General features: G+C 40.5%; 2 protein-coding genes and 1 pseudogene across 2 annotated transcripts; 2 read left to right on the top strand and 1 right to left on the bottom strand.

The window, feature by feature from the left end:
* Nucleotides 1-966: 966 nt before the first annotated feature.
* Nucleotides 967-3,727, top strand: LOC117386055 (glycoprotein hormone beta-5-like; annotated as a pseudogene).
* A 2,467-nt stretch (nt 3,728-6,194) lies between these two features.
* On the top strand, nt 6,195-7,750 carry gpha2 (glycoprotein hormone subunit alpha 2). Its single transcript, XM_033983362.1, has 3 exons — nt 6,195-6,234; nt 6,671-6,855; nt 7,646-7,750. Exons 1-3 carry the CDS (start codon nt 6,195-6,197, stop codon nt 7,748-7,750), a joined length of 330 nt encoding a protein of 109 aa, XP_033839253.1.
* Nucleotides 7,751-9,472: 1,722 nt separating this feature from the next.
* On the bottom strand, nt 9,473-12,232 carry LOC117386051 (glycoprotein hormone beta-5-like). Its single transcript, XM_033983361.1, has 2 exons — nt 12,044-12,232; nt 9,473-9,661 (listed from the first exon to the last, which is right to left on the bottom strand). Exons 1-2 carry the CDS (start codon nt 12,230-12,232, stop codon nt 9,473-9,475), a joined length of 378 nt encoding a protein of 125 aa, XP_033839252.1.
* Nucleotides 12,233-17,238: the final 5,006 nt, after the last annotated feature.

Genomic DNA, 17,238 nt, shown 5'->3' with positions numbered 1-17,238 from the left:
GTACACTGCCTTATATCTATTTGAAGGGAGGAGCTAACTACACTGAAACTGTTATTGTTTGAGACAAACTAAATCATATCTGGAGGAGTGGTGCAAGAAACACAAATGTTCAAATCATTCCAAAATGTCAACATTTGTCTTTTGTCATGTGCAGACTTACTCACAGGGAGGAAGAGGAACCACAACTTTTACAAGTGCACTGTTACTTCATTAAAAATATTCCTCAAGTAGGAGTAAAGTATTCTGCTAGAAAAGTATGCTGAAAGTACAATTAAAAAAAAAAAAAAGTTGCTCAGTAAATGCAACTGAGTAACCTCTGTAGATAAATGCCATACTTAATAAGGTTCTAGACAAGGCAATAAAAGCAAATGGCAGACCCTCCACCAGATAAATTACATAGTGCACCTTTAATGTTAAAAGCATATAGATACTTTGCAGTGACATCACACTGGGGGTGTTCTACATCTATCTATATGGAAGCATGTTCAGCAGTTACCATGGTGACACAATGAACAAATTAGCAACACATGAGCTTTTAGATGGTCTGAAAACTCAAGAAAAAACAAAAAACACAAAATGGATTTAAACAACACATTTTCAGGAGCCTGTGATCAATACTAGCATCCATGGTCCTGTTTAATTGTTAACTTTAATTTAACTTTCAACAAAAAAAAATAAAATAAAAAAATAATTTCATGTATGAGAGTCTTATTTAACTGTACAAATCAGCTCACCTGTTGTAGATGCAGCCAAGTCAGCCCTTTCTGGCCAGATTGTGTTAAAAATAAAGCTCAGATTAAAGTCCAATTTGAGTACCTTCAGACAGAGTAGAGAGAGAGCCAATTAGCTTTACACACCAGGGAATGTTGATGACATCAGTATCAGTATCAATAGGGGCTCCCTGTTGATGACCATGGATCTATTAAAATAAATAGCTGATCACCTGCCTGTGCCACCTCTCCCAGCATGCAACTCTTTCACGTCCTCCTCCTGCTGGTTGCCGGGGCGACTGTAGGATGCATTGCCGTGATGACCACCCTACATGGTGTGCGAGCTGTACGGTGAGGGAGTTCTCCTTTGTGGCACAAAAACCTGGATGTAAAAGCCTGCGGATCAGCACGGAGGCCTGCTGGGGGCGCTGCCACACCTGGGAGGTACTGTCTCACATGTGTCAGATACCCTCCCAACCCCCTGTATCTCTGTGGGTCAGATGCCCTCCCCATTGTTCTATATCCCTGTATCAGATGCCCTCCTGTTGTCTTACATCCCTGTGTGTCATATGCCCTCTCATCCTCCTATATCCCTGTGTGTCAGATGTCATCCTGTCCTCCTGCATCTCTGTGTCAAATGCTCTCCAATCCACTAATGGACAAAATTTCTAGTACCCTTCGGTTAATGAAAGAAAAAACTCACAATGGTCACAGAAATAACTTGAATCTGACAAAAGTAATATTAACAATTCTATGAAATGTAAACAGTGAAAGTCAGACAATGCTTTTCAACCATGGTTGAACAGAATTACTTAAAAAAATTAACTCATGAAACAGGCCTGGACAAAAACTGATGGTACCCTTAACTTAATATTGTTATTGCACAACCTTTTGAGGCAATCACTGCAATCAAATGATTCCTGTAACTGTCAACGAGACTTCCGCACCTCTCAGCAGGTATTTTGGTCCACTCCTCATGAGCAAACTGCTCCAGTTGTCTCAGGTTTGAAGGGTGCCTTTTCCAAATGGCATGTTTCAGCTCTTTCCAAAGATCCTCAATAGGATTTAGGTCAGGGCTGACAGAAGGCCACTTTAGAATAGTCCAATGTTTTCCTCTTAGCCATTCTTGGGTGTTTAGCTGTGTGTTTTGGGTTATTGTCCTGTTGCAAGACCCATGACCTGCAACTGAGACCAAGCTTTGTGACACTGGCCAGCACATTTCTCTCTAGAATCCCTTGATAGTCTAGAGATTTCATTGTACCCTTCACAGATTCAAGACACCCTGTGCCAGATGCAGCAAAGCAGCCCCAGAACATAACAGAGCCTCCTCCATGTTTCACAGTAGGGACAGTATTCTTTTCTCTATATGCTTAATTTTCTGTCTGTGAACGTAGAGCTGATGTGCCTTGGCAAAAAGTTCCATTCTTGTCTCATCTGTCCATGGGACAATGTCCCAGAAGCTTTGTGGCTTGGCAACATGTAGTTTGGCAAATTCCAATCTGACTTTTTTATGATTTGTTTTCAACGGTGGTGTCCTCCTTGGTTGTCTCCCATTAAGTCTACTTTGGCTAAAACAATGATGGATGGTACGATCTGGCATTGATGTTCCTTGAGCTTGAAGTTCACCTTCAATCTCTTTAGAAGTTTTTCTGGGCTCTTTTCTTACCATTCATATTATCCCCCCATTTGATTTGTCATCAATTTTCCTCCTGCGGCCACGTCCAGGGAGGTTGGCTACAGTCCCATGGATGTTAAATTTCTGAATAATATGTGCAATTGTAGTCACAGGAACATTAAGCCGCTTGGATATGGTTTTATAGACAAGCTTTACCATGCTTGTCTATAATTTTCTTTCTAATCTCCTGAGACAACTCTTTCCTTTTCTCCCTATGGTCCATGTTGAGTGTGGTACACACCATGTCACCAAACAGCACAGTGACGTGTGAAGATTGTAGACACCTGTGATGCTAATAAGTGGACACACCTTGGATTAACATGTCCCTTTGGTCACATTATTTTCAGTGTTTTCTAGGGGTGCTATCATTTTTGTCCATTTTGTTTAAGTAATTCTGTTGAAGCATGGTTGAAAAGCAAGGTCTGGCTTTCATTGGTTACATTTTTGTTTATTATTACTTTTGTCAGATTCAAGTTATTTTTGTGACCATTGTGAGTTTTTCTTTCATTAACCGAAGGGTACCAGCAATTTTGTCCATGTGTGTATATCACTGTGTATCAGATGTCATCCCATCCTCCTATATCCCTGTATCAGATGTCCTCCCAATCTCATCTTTAATTTTAACTGTACACTGCTACTCAATGCTTTGTACAAGTTTTCATTATTTACACATACTCACATAGGTAATGTTGGGCAAAGTGTTTTGCCTCAGGAAACAATGACACCATGCACTAGGCTGCGCTGGGATTGAACATCTGACCTTTGGGTTTATGGGTGAAAGCATTAAAGGGCATGTAACAGCTTTCATTCTGCCTTGGTTTGGTGGCATCTGTAGTATCCGTGGTGATTATTTATTATAGTTTTAGACCAGCTTTCTTAAGCAGCTGTCTGTGGAAAAAACTGAAAAAAGTACAAAAACTCATCAACACTGAAAATTCCATCCCAAATACAAGAATTTACACACAAGGAAGAACTTTTTCTAGCAATTTAAGCATTTATTTCAGATCATTTATTGTTATTAGTCAAATCATAACTACTGTGTAATTCAAAATTTGGATCCAAACTATTGTGAAGTATTCAGTGAAAATACTCATAGAAAATTATCTGAGTTGTAATGTCTCTGACAGTGCCCTCTTGTGTCCTGTCCTGACAGAAGCCCGTGCTGGAGCCGCCCTATACCCATGTACACCACCGGGTGTGCACCTACAGTCGCATCCGCCCCATGACCGCCCGCCTGCCTGGCTGCCTGCCCCACATCTCACCTCTCTACCACTACCCACTGGCCATGTCTTGTCACTGTGCCATATGCTCCACTGTGGACACCGAGTGCGAGACCTTCTGAGGCTCCACACACCCCACATAAAGTCTCTCTGTGTATTTCTTCAAAACTTCATTTAAGTTTGTGGTCATGTTCTGCAATGTCAAAATTCCAGATAGCGGCCAGGGCAAGATGCTTTCTTTCATTCATCTAATAGCCATAACCCATGTACATTATTGATACTTTTCAGTGATACTTCATGTATCTCTAAAGGCAGAATGTTTAGGACTTACCATAGTGACACAATACTGAGATTAGCAAATACTGTCAAAAAAGTTTTAAGGTGATCTGAAAATTCAAGAAAAAATACAACAATTAAAAACACACACACAAAAAAACAAAAAAACAAACAAAACCCAAACAAAACATTTTTAAGAGCCTGTGATCAATATGAGCATTCAGAGTGTGACTAACTGAAAAGTTGTTGGCTAATGCTAGCTAGCTTGTGACTGTAGTCTGCAATCTGTTATCTAAAAGGGACTTGTTTTACAGCACAAAACAGATCATCTGTTGTATTTCCAGCTAAATCAGTTCTTTATGGTCAAATTGTGTTAAGAGAGTTAAATTCAGATTAAAATCTAACTTGAGCATCAGTTTCAGACAGAGCAGTCTATTAGCATCACACCTCCAGGGAATGTTGATGACATAAGCTGCAAAGTATCAATATCTAGGGATGCAACGATATTAGCGTATAGAAAAATATGCCAGATTGGGTTTTGGTTCCATGATATTCTGATTGCACCTATAATTGGATGTATAGACTATTTACAGGTTGATTTTGGCCTAGAACATCTCATAATGTTTGAATTCATACAAAGCTATTCAGTAGTGATGTGAAGAATAAATCACAGTCACATAACACAATTGGATCTCTTCTGTTGTAAGTTAACTGTGTTTTAAGGAAATAAGTGTCATTTTTCTGTGTCTACTCTGGTATCAGTTAATATCCAGTATTGGCAGATACTTAAAGTAAAAGTAGTGATATCAAAATTGACAAAGCTGCATCAGTGCATCACTAATTATATCTGAAGCAAGAACTGAAATTTTTAGCATTCTGACCCTCTCTTCTACATCCTCTACTCCTTTGTATTTTCTGCTCCATCTGACCCTCTCCTCTACATCCTCTGCTCAGTCTGACCCTCTGTGTGAACAGACATAAACACTCTTCAAATGAGACTGTGTAATGTGTATGTCAGATGCCCTCCCATCCTCCAATGTGCATGTGTCAGATGCCCTCCCATCCTCCTATATCCACGTGTCAGATGCCCTCAGACCCTCCTATATCCCTGTGTTCTTAAATCTCACACAAAATCTCCAAACCAGGACTAAACCAGGTCTAAACCAACACTGGAGCAGGACTATAGGATTGATTGCTCCATTTCAAGTTACTAGGTCTGATCTGCAGAAATGATCTATAGACACAACATGGTTTTGCAGTCATTTATTAGAGTCATTTATTTAAAACTTTATCAAAACAGTGCATTTGAATGTTCATCTCAATGACATTTGAACATCTCTTAATAAAATAGACATTTACAAAAGTCCTCTTAGCTCAGATTCATGAATATAAATATTGGTACATTCTCTAATGCTTGGTCTGTTCTAGTGGTTTGTGCTGCATATGTATATGATCTGTTTACTGCAGAGGGTTGTGCCCTGCTCAAGTGTCCCTATGTGCTCAAGTTAGTTGCCAACCACTTCTCACATTCAGTCTTCTGGCCCTGTGGTAAGCGGCAGCGGCGGGGTTAGTAGCGGGACTTGCGGCACATGTCACAGCGACAGGCTCGGGCAGTCAGGATCTCAATCTCATCATGGTGTCTGCCTCGCGGGCAGTCCAGACGAACCTTCACCTGCAGACAAACCACATTACATTGACACTCATTTCCTGAAGATTGATTCTAGCCTTAACTACTTACTTACTTTACTAATCTTAACCTAAGCCCCAACCTTAACCTATGTGAACTCAGATCTGAACTTTAAACCATGTTGTTGATCTAATTTTAAAAAAAATTACGCCATGGACCTGATTTTTGTCCAATAAAGGAGGCAGGTCCCCATGACGTAAGTGTGTGTACAGATTTGAGTCCTCAAAAAGTAATACATATCCACCCACACACATGCAGACACACACTAGAGTAAGATACACTTTATTGTCTCTGTAGGGAAATTTGTCCCCTGCATTTGGCCCATCCTTTCATGTCAATGGCAAGATCTCCAGATCTTGAGCTGATCTTGGTCAAGACTACCTTAGCTACAGGATGTGGCCTTTTGGATTGATGGGGGAAACTAGAGTGAATGTTCTCCCAGTGTCTGGGTGGGTTTTCACTGGGCAAACTCCACACAGGGTGTTGATCTCAGAGGCTCCTTGGTATGAGCCATTAGTGCTAAACCCTCAGCCCCTATGTCATCCCTCTCAAGAGGACTAGATGCTCAGTTCCACCTGCTGATGTCTTCAGTGCTTGTCTGGACTTCACTAAAATTCTTTAGTGTCATGTTCAGAGAAGGCCTGGCCCCGGGGTGCCACCTTTACCGTGAGTAGCACCAAGCACCAGAGTCACCACAACACAGCCCCACTCTAAACATGTGTCTTCCATAACCTTCTGTACAGCAGAAAACCCTGCATTTTTTTAATGCACCACCACCGCATACCTTGGGTACATACAATGCCACCACACATAAAAAAAATAATATAAAAATAAAGCCATTCCGCTACTCAATTGTCAGACAGCAAGAAATCCTGTACTATTAATAACCATAATCGTATATTAGGACTAATCCAAACAATATACCCTCATTCACCACAGTTACTGTTGTTCCCATGCCACCCCTCCTTCTCTCTTCTATCCATTTTTTCTTTAAATTCATCTTACTGTATTTTTTTTGTGCAGCATAATTATTTGTATCTATACACATAGTAAGTGCAAACGCTAATAATATAAATAAATAAAGCCATGTCTTTTTGGACAGCATTCAACGTGACCATCCACAGTGACCGGCGCAGTACGTGTCGGGGAACCCACCTGGTGTACGCCTGTGTGGGCTACTGCGAGTCCAGCGCCTTCCCTTCCAGGTACTCTGTGCTCGTGGCCTCCAACTTCACCCACAACATCACGTCTGCGTCCCGCTGCTGCACCATCAGCAAGGAGGCTAAGGTACTATGCTCTGAGAGACCATCTACTTACTATGTGTAAAGTGTGTACTGTTTTAAGGCTATATTATTCAGGGAATACTCAAGGTTTTACTATTATCATTAAAAACGTGCACTTAGACTCCGCTCTGGGGCCAGGCCTCCTCTGAACATGACACTAAAGAATTTTAGTGAAGTCCAGACAAGCACTGAAGACATCAGCAGGTGGAACTGAGCATCTAGTCCTCTTGAGAGGGATGACATAGGGGCTGAGGGTTTAGCACTAATGGCTCATACCAAGGAGCCTCTGAGATCAACACCCTGTGTGGAGTTTGCCCAGTGAAAACCCACCCAGACACTGGGAGAACATTCACTCTAGTTTCCCCCATCAATCCAAAAGGCCACATCCTGTAGCTAAGGTAGTCTTGACCAAGATCAGCTCAAGATCTGGAGATCTTGCCATTGACATGAAAGGATGGGCCAAATGCAGGGGACAAATTTCCCTACAGAGACAATAAAGTGTATCTTACTCTAGTGTGTGTCTGCATGTGTGTGGGTGGATATGTATTACTTTTTGAGGACTCAAATCTGTACACACACTTACGTCATGGGGACCTGCCTCCTTTATTGGACAAAAATCAGGTCCATGGCGTAATTTTTTTTAAAATTAGATCAACAACATGGTTTAAAGTTCAGATCTGAGTTCACATAGGTTAAGGTTGGGGCTTAGGTTAAGATTAGTAAAGTAAGTAAGTAGTTAAGGCTAGAATCAATCTTCAGGAAATGAGTGTCAATGTAATGTGGTTTGTCTGCAGGTGAAGGTTCGTCTGGACTGCCCGCGAGGCAGACACCATGATGAGATTGAGATCCTGACTGCCCGAGCCTGTCGCTGTGACATGTGCCGCAAGTCCCGCTACTAACCCCGCCGCTGCCGCTTACCACAGGGCCAGAAGACTGAATGTGAGAAGTGGTTGGCAACTAACTTGAGCACATAGGGACACTTGAGCAGGGCACAACCCTCTGCAGTAAACAGATCATATACATATGCAGCACAAACCACTAGAACAGACCAAGCATTAGAGAATGTACCAATATTTATATTCATGAATCTGAGCTAAGAGGACTTTTGTAAATGTCTATTTTATTAAGAGATGTTCAAATGTCATTGAGATGAACATTCAAATGCACTGTTTTGATAAAGTTTTAAATAAATGACTCTAATAAATGACTGCAAAACCATGTTGTGTCTATAGATCATTTCTGCAGATCAGACCTAGTAACTTGAAATGGAGCAATCAATCCTATAGTCCTGCTCCAGTGTTGGTTTAGACCTGGTTTAGTCCTGGTTTGGAGATTTTGTGTGAGATTTAAGAACACAGGGATATAGGAGGGTCTGAGGGCATCTGACACGTGGATATAGGAGGATGGGAGGGCATCTGACACATGCACATTGGAGGATGGGAGGGCATCTGACATACACATTACACAGTCTCATTTGAAGAGTGTTTATGTCTGTTCACACAGAGGGTCAGACTGAGCAGAGGATGTAGAGGAGAGGGTCAGATGGAGCAGAAAATACAAAGGAGTAGAGGATGTAGAAGAGAGGGTCAGAATGCTAAAAATTTCAGTTCTTGCTTCAGATATAATTAGTGATGCACTGATGCAGCTTTGTCAATTTTGATATCACTACTTTTACTTTAAGTATCTGCCAATACTGGATATTAACTGATACCAGAGTAGACACAGAAAAATGACACTTATTTCCTTAAAACACAGTTAACTTACAACAGAAGAGATCCAATTGTGTTATGTGACTGTGATTTATTCTTCACATCACTACTGAATAGCTTTGTATGAATTCAAACATTATGAGATGTTCTAGGCCAAAATCAACCTGTAAATAGTCTATACATCCAATTATAGGTGCAATCAGAATATCATGGAACCAAAACCCAATCTGGCATATTTTTCTATACGCTAATATCGTTGCATCCCTAGATATTGATACTTTGCAGCTTATGTCATCAACATTCCCTGGAGGTGTGATGCTAATAGACTGCTCTGTCTGAAACTGATGCTCAAGTTAGATTTTAATCTGAATTTAACTCTCTTAACACAATTTGACCATAAAGAACTGATTTAGCTGGAAATACAACAGATGATCTGTTTTGTGCTGTAAAACAAGTCCCTTTTAGATAACAGATTGCAGACTACAGTCACAAGCTAGCTAGCATTAGCCAACAACTTTTCAGTTAGTCACACTCTGAATGCTCATATTGATCACAGGCTCTTAAAAATGTTTTGTTTGGGTTTTGTTTGTTTTTTTTGTTTTTTTGTGTGTGTGTTTTTAATTGTTGTATTTTTTCTTGAATTTTCAGATCACCTTAAAACTTTTTTGACAGTATTTGCTAATCTCAGTATTGTGTCACTATGGTAAGTCCTAAACATTCTGCCTTTAGAGATACATGAAGTATCACTGAAAAGTATCAATAATGTACATGGGTTATGGCTATTAGATGAATGAAAGAAAGCATCTTGCCCTGGCCGCTATCTGGAATTTTGACATTGCAGAACATGACCACAAACTTAAATGAAGTTTTGAAGAAATACACAGAGAGACTTTATGTGGGGTGTGTGGAGCCTCAGAAGGTCTCGCACTCGGTGTCCACAGTGGAGCATATGGCACAGTGACAAGACATGGCCAGTGGGTAGTGGTAGAGAGGTGAGATGTGGGGCAGGCAGCCAGGCAGGCGGGCGGTCATGGGGCGGATGCGACTGTAGGTGCACACCCGGTGGTGTACATGGGTATAGGGCGGCTCCAGCACGGGCTTCTGTCAGGACAGGACACAAGAGGGCACTGTCAGAGACATTACAACTCAGATAATTTTCTATGAGTATTTTCACTGAATACTTCACAATAGTTTGGATCCAAATTTTGAATTACACAGTAGTTATGATTTGACTAATAACAATAAATGATCTGAAATAAATGCTTAAATTGCTAGAAAAAGTTCTTCCTTGTGTGTAAATTCTTGTATTTGGGATGGAATTTTCAGTGTTGATGAGTTTTTGTACTTTTTTCAGTTTTTTCCACAGACAGCTGCTTAAGAAAGCTGGTCTAAAACTATAATAAATAATCACCACGGATACTACAGATGCCACCAAACCAAGGCAGAATGAAAGCTGTTACATGCCCTTTAATGCTTTCACCCATAAACCCAAAGGTCAGATGTTCAATCCCAGCGCAGCCTAGTGCATGGTGTCATTGTTTCCTGAGGCAAAACACTTTGCCCAACATTACCTATGTGAGTATGTGTAAATAATGAAAACTTGTACAAAGCATTGAGTAGCAGTGTACAGTTAAAATTAAAGATGAGATTGGGAGGACATCTGATACAGGGATATAGGAGGATGGGATGACATCTGATACACAGTGATATACACACATGGACAAAATTGCTGGTACCCTTCGGTTAATGAAAGAAAAACTCACAATGGTCACAAAAATAACTTGAATCTGACAAAAGTAATAATAAACAAAAATGTAACCAATGAAAGCCAGACCTTGCTTTTCAACCATGCTTCAACAGAATTACTTAAACAAAATGGACAAAAATGATAGCACCCCTAGAAAACACTGAAAATAATGTGACCAAAGGGACATGTTAATCCAAGGTGTGTCCACTTATTAGCATCACAGGTGTCTACAATCTTCACACGTCACTGTGCTGTTTGGTGACATGGTGTGTACCACACTCAACATGGACCATAGGGAGAAAAGGAAAGAGTTGTCTCAGGAGATTAGAAAGAAAATTATAGACAAGCATGGTAAAGCTTGTCTATAAAACCATATCCAAGCGGCTTAATGTTCCTGTGACTACAATTGCACATATTATTCAGAAATTTAACATCCATGGGACTGTAGCCAACCTCCCTGGACGTGGCCGCAGGAGGAAAATTGATGACAAATCAAATGGGGGGATAATATGAATGGTAAGAAAAGAGCCCAGAAAAACTTCTAAAGAGATTGAAGGTGAACTTCAAGCTCAAGGAACATCAATGCCAGATCGTACCATCCATCATTGTTTTAGCCAAAGTAGACTTAATGGGAGACAACCAAGGAGGACACCACCGTTGAAAACAAATCATAAAAAAGTCAGATTGGAATTTGCCAAACTACATGTTGCCAAGCCACAAAGCTTCTGGGACATTGTCCCATGGACAGATGAGACAAGAATGGAACTTTTTGCCAAGGCACATCAGCTCTACGTTCACAGACAGAAAAATTAAGCATATAGAGAAAAGAATACTGTCCCTACTGTGAAACATGGAGGAGGCTCTGTTATGTTCTGGGGCTGCTTTGCTGCATCTGGCACAGGGTGTCTTGAATCTGTGAAGGGTACAATGAAATCTCTAGACTATCAAGGGATTCTAGAGAGAAATGTGCTGGCCAGTGTCACAAAGCTTGGTCTCAGTTGCAGGTCATGGGTCTTGCAACAGGACAATAACCCAAAACACACAGCTAAAACACCCAAGAATGGCTAAGAGGAAAACATTGGACTATTCTAAAGTGGCCTTCTGTCAGCCCTGACCTAAATCCTATTGAGGATCTTTGGAAAGAGCTGAAACATGCCATTTGGAAAAGGCACCCTTCAAACCTGAGACAACTGGAGCAGTTTGCTCATGAGGAGTGGACCAAAATACCTGCTGAGAGGTGCGGAAGTCTCGTTGACAGTTACAGGAATCATTTGATTGCAGTGATTGCCTCAAAAGGTTGTGCAATAAAATATTAAGTTAAGGGTACCATCAGTTTTGTCCAGGCCTGTTTCATGAGTTAATTTTTTTAAGTAATTCTGTTCAACCATGGTTGAAAAGCATTGTCTGACTTTCACTGTTTACATTTCATAGAATTGTTAATATTACTTTTGTCAGATTCAAGTTATTTCTGTGACCATTGTGAGTTTTTCTTTCATTAACCGAAGGGTACTAGAAATTTTGTCCATTAGTGGATTGGAGAGCATTTGACACAGAGATGCAGGAGGACAGGATGACATCTGACACACAGGGATATAGGAGGATGAGAGGGCATATGACACACAGGGATGTAAGACAACAGGAGGGCATCTGATACAGGGATATAGAACAATGGGAGGGCATCTGACCCACAGAGATACAGGGGGTTGGGAGGGTATCTGACACATGTGAGACAGTACCTCCCAGGTGTGGCAGCGCCCCCAGCAGGCCTCCGTGCTGATCCGCAGGCTTTTACATCCAGGTTTTTGTGCCACAAAGGAGAACTCCCTCACCGTACAGCCTCGCACACCATGTAGGGTGGTCATCACGGCAATGCATCCTACAGTCGCCCCGGCAACCAGCAGGAGGAGGACGTGAAAGAGTTGCATGCTGGGAGAGGTGGCACAGGCAGGTGATCAGCTATTTATTTTAATAGATCCATGGTCATCAACAGGGAGCCCCTATTGATACTGATACTGATGTCATCAACATTCCCTGGTGGTGTAAAGCTAATTGGCTCTCTCTCTACTCTGTCTGAAGTTACTCAAATTGGACTTTAATCTGAGCTTTATTTTTAACACAATCTGGCCAGAAAGGGCTGACTTGGCTGCATCTACAACAGGTGAGCTGATTTGTACAGTTAAATAAGACTCTCATACATGAAATTATTTTTTATTTTATTTTTTTTGTTGAAAGTTAAATTAAAGTTAACAATTAAACAGGACCATGGATGCTAGTATTGATCACAGGCTCCTGAAAATGTGTTGTTTAAATCCATTTTGTGTTTTTTGTTTTTTCTTGAGTTTTCAGACCATCTAAAAGCTCATGTGTTTGCTAATTTGTTCATTGTGTCACCATGGTAACTGCTGAACATGCTTCCATATAGATAGATGTAGAACACCCCCAGTGTGATGTCACTGCAAAGTATCTATATGCTTTTAACATTAAAGGTGCACTATGTAATTTATCTGGTGGAGGGTCTGCCATTTGCTTTTTATTGCCTTGTCTAGAACCTTATTAAGTATGGCATTTATCTACAGAGGTTACTCAGTTGCATTTACTTGAGCAACTTTTTTTTTTTTTTAATTGTACTTTTCAGCATACTTTTCTAGCAGAATACTTTTACTCCTACTTGAGGAATATTTTTAATGAAGTAACAGTGCACTTGTAAAAGTTGTGGTTCCTCTTCCTCCCTGTGAGTAAGTCTGCACATGACAAAAGACAAATGTTGACATTTTGGAATGATTTGAACATTTGTGTTTCTTGCACCACTCCTCCAGATATGATTTAGTTTGTCTCAAACAATAACAGTTTCAGTGTAGTTAGCTCCTCCCTTCAAATAGATATAAGGCAGTGTACATCAGCAATTTGACCAAAAGTGAAAAAGCAACTTGGATGAGCAGCAAAACATCTTCCCTCCTACAACTTTTTGTCCAGTTGACAGATTTAACTTTGGCTTTTACTATGAATCAGAACTGGGCGACTGAGGGATTACACAGACATACAAACATCTTCTTGAGTATTACTTTTCCCAAATACTTTTTTTCTTGCTTGAGTAATTTTAAGTAATGTTAGTTACTCTTACTTGTGTACAAAATGTTGGCTATTCTACCGGCCTTACATTTGTTCCATTACACATTTATTATTGTCTTAAAAATATGATTTTTTTTTTATTTTTTTTTATGTGAATACGCTTTCCTCTCCACAGATCTGACCTAATGTGGCCTTGTGGGATCCCATCCTTGTCTCTGTGGAGAGTGACAAGTTTAATGCCATGATGTGGGACATTCCAGGTAATTAAGCAACAGAAACGTTCCACAGTGCAGCTTTAAATCCTGTGCATTCATGTCACACTCCTTTCCATAGGCTGCTCCATGTTGTCAAGTGGATGCGATGAACACAAGCATGTGAAGTGTGGTAAGACTGTGATAAGTATGTTGTGTTTATGTGACATCAGCACATTGTAGACTCCCTATAGTTTAAACTGAGTGAGGACAGGTCAGAATTCTATGGTGGAATTTGCTGTTTAACTGTCAGATTGCAGATTTGTTGTCATGGTTTATGGTTAAAGAGGGGGGATTTTCCTTCTGTAGGGTATAAACTGCTAACACATAACATATCTAGATAAGCATGTTACCTTTTATTGTTTTGCAAAGGCTATGTTTGCCGAAATAATGTGTTTTATACTCCCCATCACTCCCCCTTCAGAGTGCTATCACAACACAGTCTGTGTCCATCCCACTAATGAAACTGCTGCACATCGCATCATGTTTGTGAAGTTGCTGTTTACAGTTTTGCATCATGCTTCAGGTATATTTATGGAAAACTGTTGTGTGGGAACATGGGTGACACAGGCTTGTGGGCTGAGTATTACACAGAATCTTTTGGCTAACTATAAGGATGGTTTAAATAGGGCCTAGGAGAGATTGCTAAAATATTTAAACATACATGGAGGACATCTAAAAAAAAAGAATTGGCATAATACCAATGAATAATACCAATACTATATATCTCTGTAATTACTGGGCCTGTCCGCATGAAAGAAACACTGGCACGAAGTTCAATGTATTCTCTATCAGTATAAATAAACAAATGTGTCTGCGTGTGTCTTTTCACAATAGCTTTAGACAGTGGTGCCATTATTTAACCCCAAAGATGTGGTTGTTGTCAGCTGCAAAGACTTTAAATCTGCAGTATGCATCTTTTTGGAGATGGCACACAACCTGCATGATTTCATGGAAACAGAGCGAAAACAGTTTTCATGGAGACAAGTTTTATACCAGGGAAGATTATAGCCAAAGGAACAACATTTCCATGGAGATGGAAATGAGAAAACGCTACGTTAAATAAGAATCAGGTTTGTGGAGATGCAAGCCTTTTAGTGCAATAAATATAATCAAAATGAAAAAAATGACTATATATATAGATATTATAGAGTAGATTAAAGACACTGTTGATGAGGGATTACACCATCTCTTTTCCAACAACTTGGAAGAATTTGGTCTATGTTTTGTTTTCAAAGTTACTTACTGTGACTTTAAGGCATGATATTAATATGACAAGTTTGTGGAGCCAGTCCCAAAGAAATAATGATATGGTTCAATATTTGTGGATCATAAGTTTACAGATTTCATCTAAAAACAGTGAATCTCAAATAGAGTTAAATAGGCCCCGCTCTCCATCTAAAACTATGACATCATCAAATTCTGGATCATCAGAGGTAATGGATATGAACATATTTTTAATTGTTTTCTTTAATGATTTTTCTTTCTTTCTTTATTTTTTTAATGGTTAATCGCTATATTAACTGTTCTAATTCCCCATCATCGTGAAATCTATGAATCAGGTGGGGCTTCTTTCACACAATGAGTGAGAAATAAAACAAATACTGTTTGTTTTGAAGCTTACCAGTTCAAAAAACATAATTAAAAAAACATAGCATTCTGACCTGTCATTAAACTTTTGGTTCTTTTGAATATTATGATGGTGATTTTAAATGTGCAATAGTTCTTAAGATAAGACTCACCACTTGTTGTCAGTCTTCTCCTATACTCTCTTCGAGTAGGCCTTCTTTGCTGGGAGTGGAACTAATCAATTTGGTTTGGCAACAGGTCTTACTGCTGTCCACTTAAATGACAACTCCCTCTAGCGTCCACTACGGCTACTGCGCTTTGCTAAGCAACGGACTTTTAAATACTTGGCCTCAGACTTCATATATTTGTATTTATAGCGTAAAAACAGCTTGGGACATTAGCTGAGCCAAAGTGAACCAGGTCTAGCCCTCGTGACTCAGTGTCGCCTATGTGATGGATTCTGCAGAAGCTCATACACAGAGCGCATTAGAACATGCGCACGTTTAAATGACTAAAACAGCACAGGCTTCACTCAAACTACTTTCAATAAAAAGGGGGGAAAGCCTTATTATGATAATAATTTAAATCATAATCATTTAAAGTATAGTGTTTAACTTTCTGGAGGTGGTAGGTCATTTAAAACCGTTGGTACATTCTCCATGAAGATGATGCCATACTGTGGAGGATTATAGCTAAAGAAACAACATTTCCATAGAAACAAGAAGGAGGAAGCCGGCCTCCAGGACAGGTATGGTTTGTGGAGATGCAAATACGGTTACATTAAGGATGTATGTTTTCAAACAAAAATAAAATACAATACAATAAAAAACAAAACAAAAACAAAACAGTATTATTTCAGTCTTTTTTTTTTTTTTTTTTTTTTTTTTTTTTTTTTTTGCTAAAATTACATACTGTGACTTTAAATAAGGAAACACGATCTCACAATATGTTTCTTTATACAGACGAACTTAAATCCTGAAGTTAATTGGAATAAAAAGACTCACCTAGAGATTGGAAGGAACTGTGCGTTGTGCGTGGGCTCGTGTGCGTGGCTCCGGGTGCGTGGGCTCGTGTGCGTGGGCTCGTGTGCGTGGGGCGCGTGTGTTGACAGTGTCCCCACGTCAGTGCTAGCCGCTGTGTCTGTGGAAGCGCCGCGCAGGGCTCGTGTTGTTGTGGATAGAGCCATTACGCACGGCGCACGGACCCTCTGACATCATGGTAATTAGATGGAAAAGCGCTGGAAAGTCCTGAGGCTGCCGTGTGTTTGGGTAACCTCTCCGAGTGCTCCAGCCCGGGTTGCTGTGGGTGGGCCCCAGGCACAGGGCTTTCATACAATTTGTCACACTGTTACATTGCAGCATGTCAGATTCAACTGAGACAATACAGTGACCAATACACTTCTATATCTGACCCTCTCCTTTGCATCCTCTGCTCTGTCTCTCTTCTGTATCCTCTTCCCTGTCTGGCAATCACCTCTGCATCCTTTGCTCCTCTGACCACTCTCCTCTGCTCTTCTCCTCTTCATCTTCTGTTCCTAATAACTCTCTCCTCTGCATTCTCTGCTCCTCAGACCCCCTCTTTTGCTCCTCTGACCCTCTCCACCGCCCCCGTCTCATTATTACATTTTTAGGACAAAGACACAGAGACAGAAAAGTCGAGGCAAACTTTTCTCAAAGTGAGTTTCATTGTAGCACATAGTAGTCTTCAGTTCTACACCCTGTAATGTTACATACAGTGGCACACCCCATCGCGCAGTTGGTCCCCAAAATATAGGTCATCTTCTTCTAACACAATAGAGAGAGACAGTGCAAATCTAAGAGCAAGAGAGGTGCTACAAGACGCTTGGATGGACATCTTCTCAGTGCGGGATACTGGCCCAGGTTTAGCCCCTGGTCTGGTTCGGGTCTGATTCTTGTCTGGTTCTGGTCTGGGTCTGGTCTAGGTCTGGTCTAGTCCTGGTCTAGTCCTGGTCTGATTCTGATCTACTCTTGGTATGGATCTGATTCTGGTGCTAGTTTGTTCCTAGTTTGGTCCTGGTCCGA

Source organism: Periophthalmus magnuspinnatus, chromosome 18 (genome assembly GCF_009829125.3).
Source record: "Periophthalmus magnuspinnatus isolate fPerMag1 chromosome 18, fPerMag1.2.pri, whole genome shotgun sequence".
Classification (NCBI taxonomy): domain Eukaryota; kingdom Metazoa; phylum Chordata; class Actinopteri; order Gobiiformes; family Gobiidae; genus Periophthalmus; species Periophthalmus magnuspinnatus.
The sequence above is the reverse complement of the archived record's forward strand: the minus strand, read 5'-3'. Positions and strand labels throughout refer to the sequence as shown.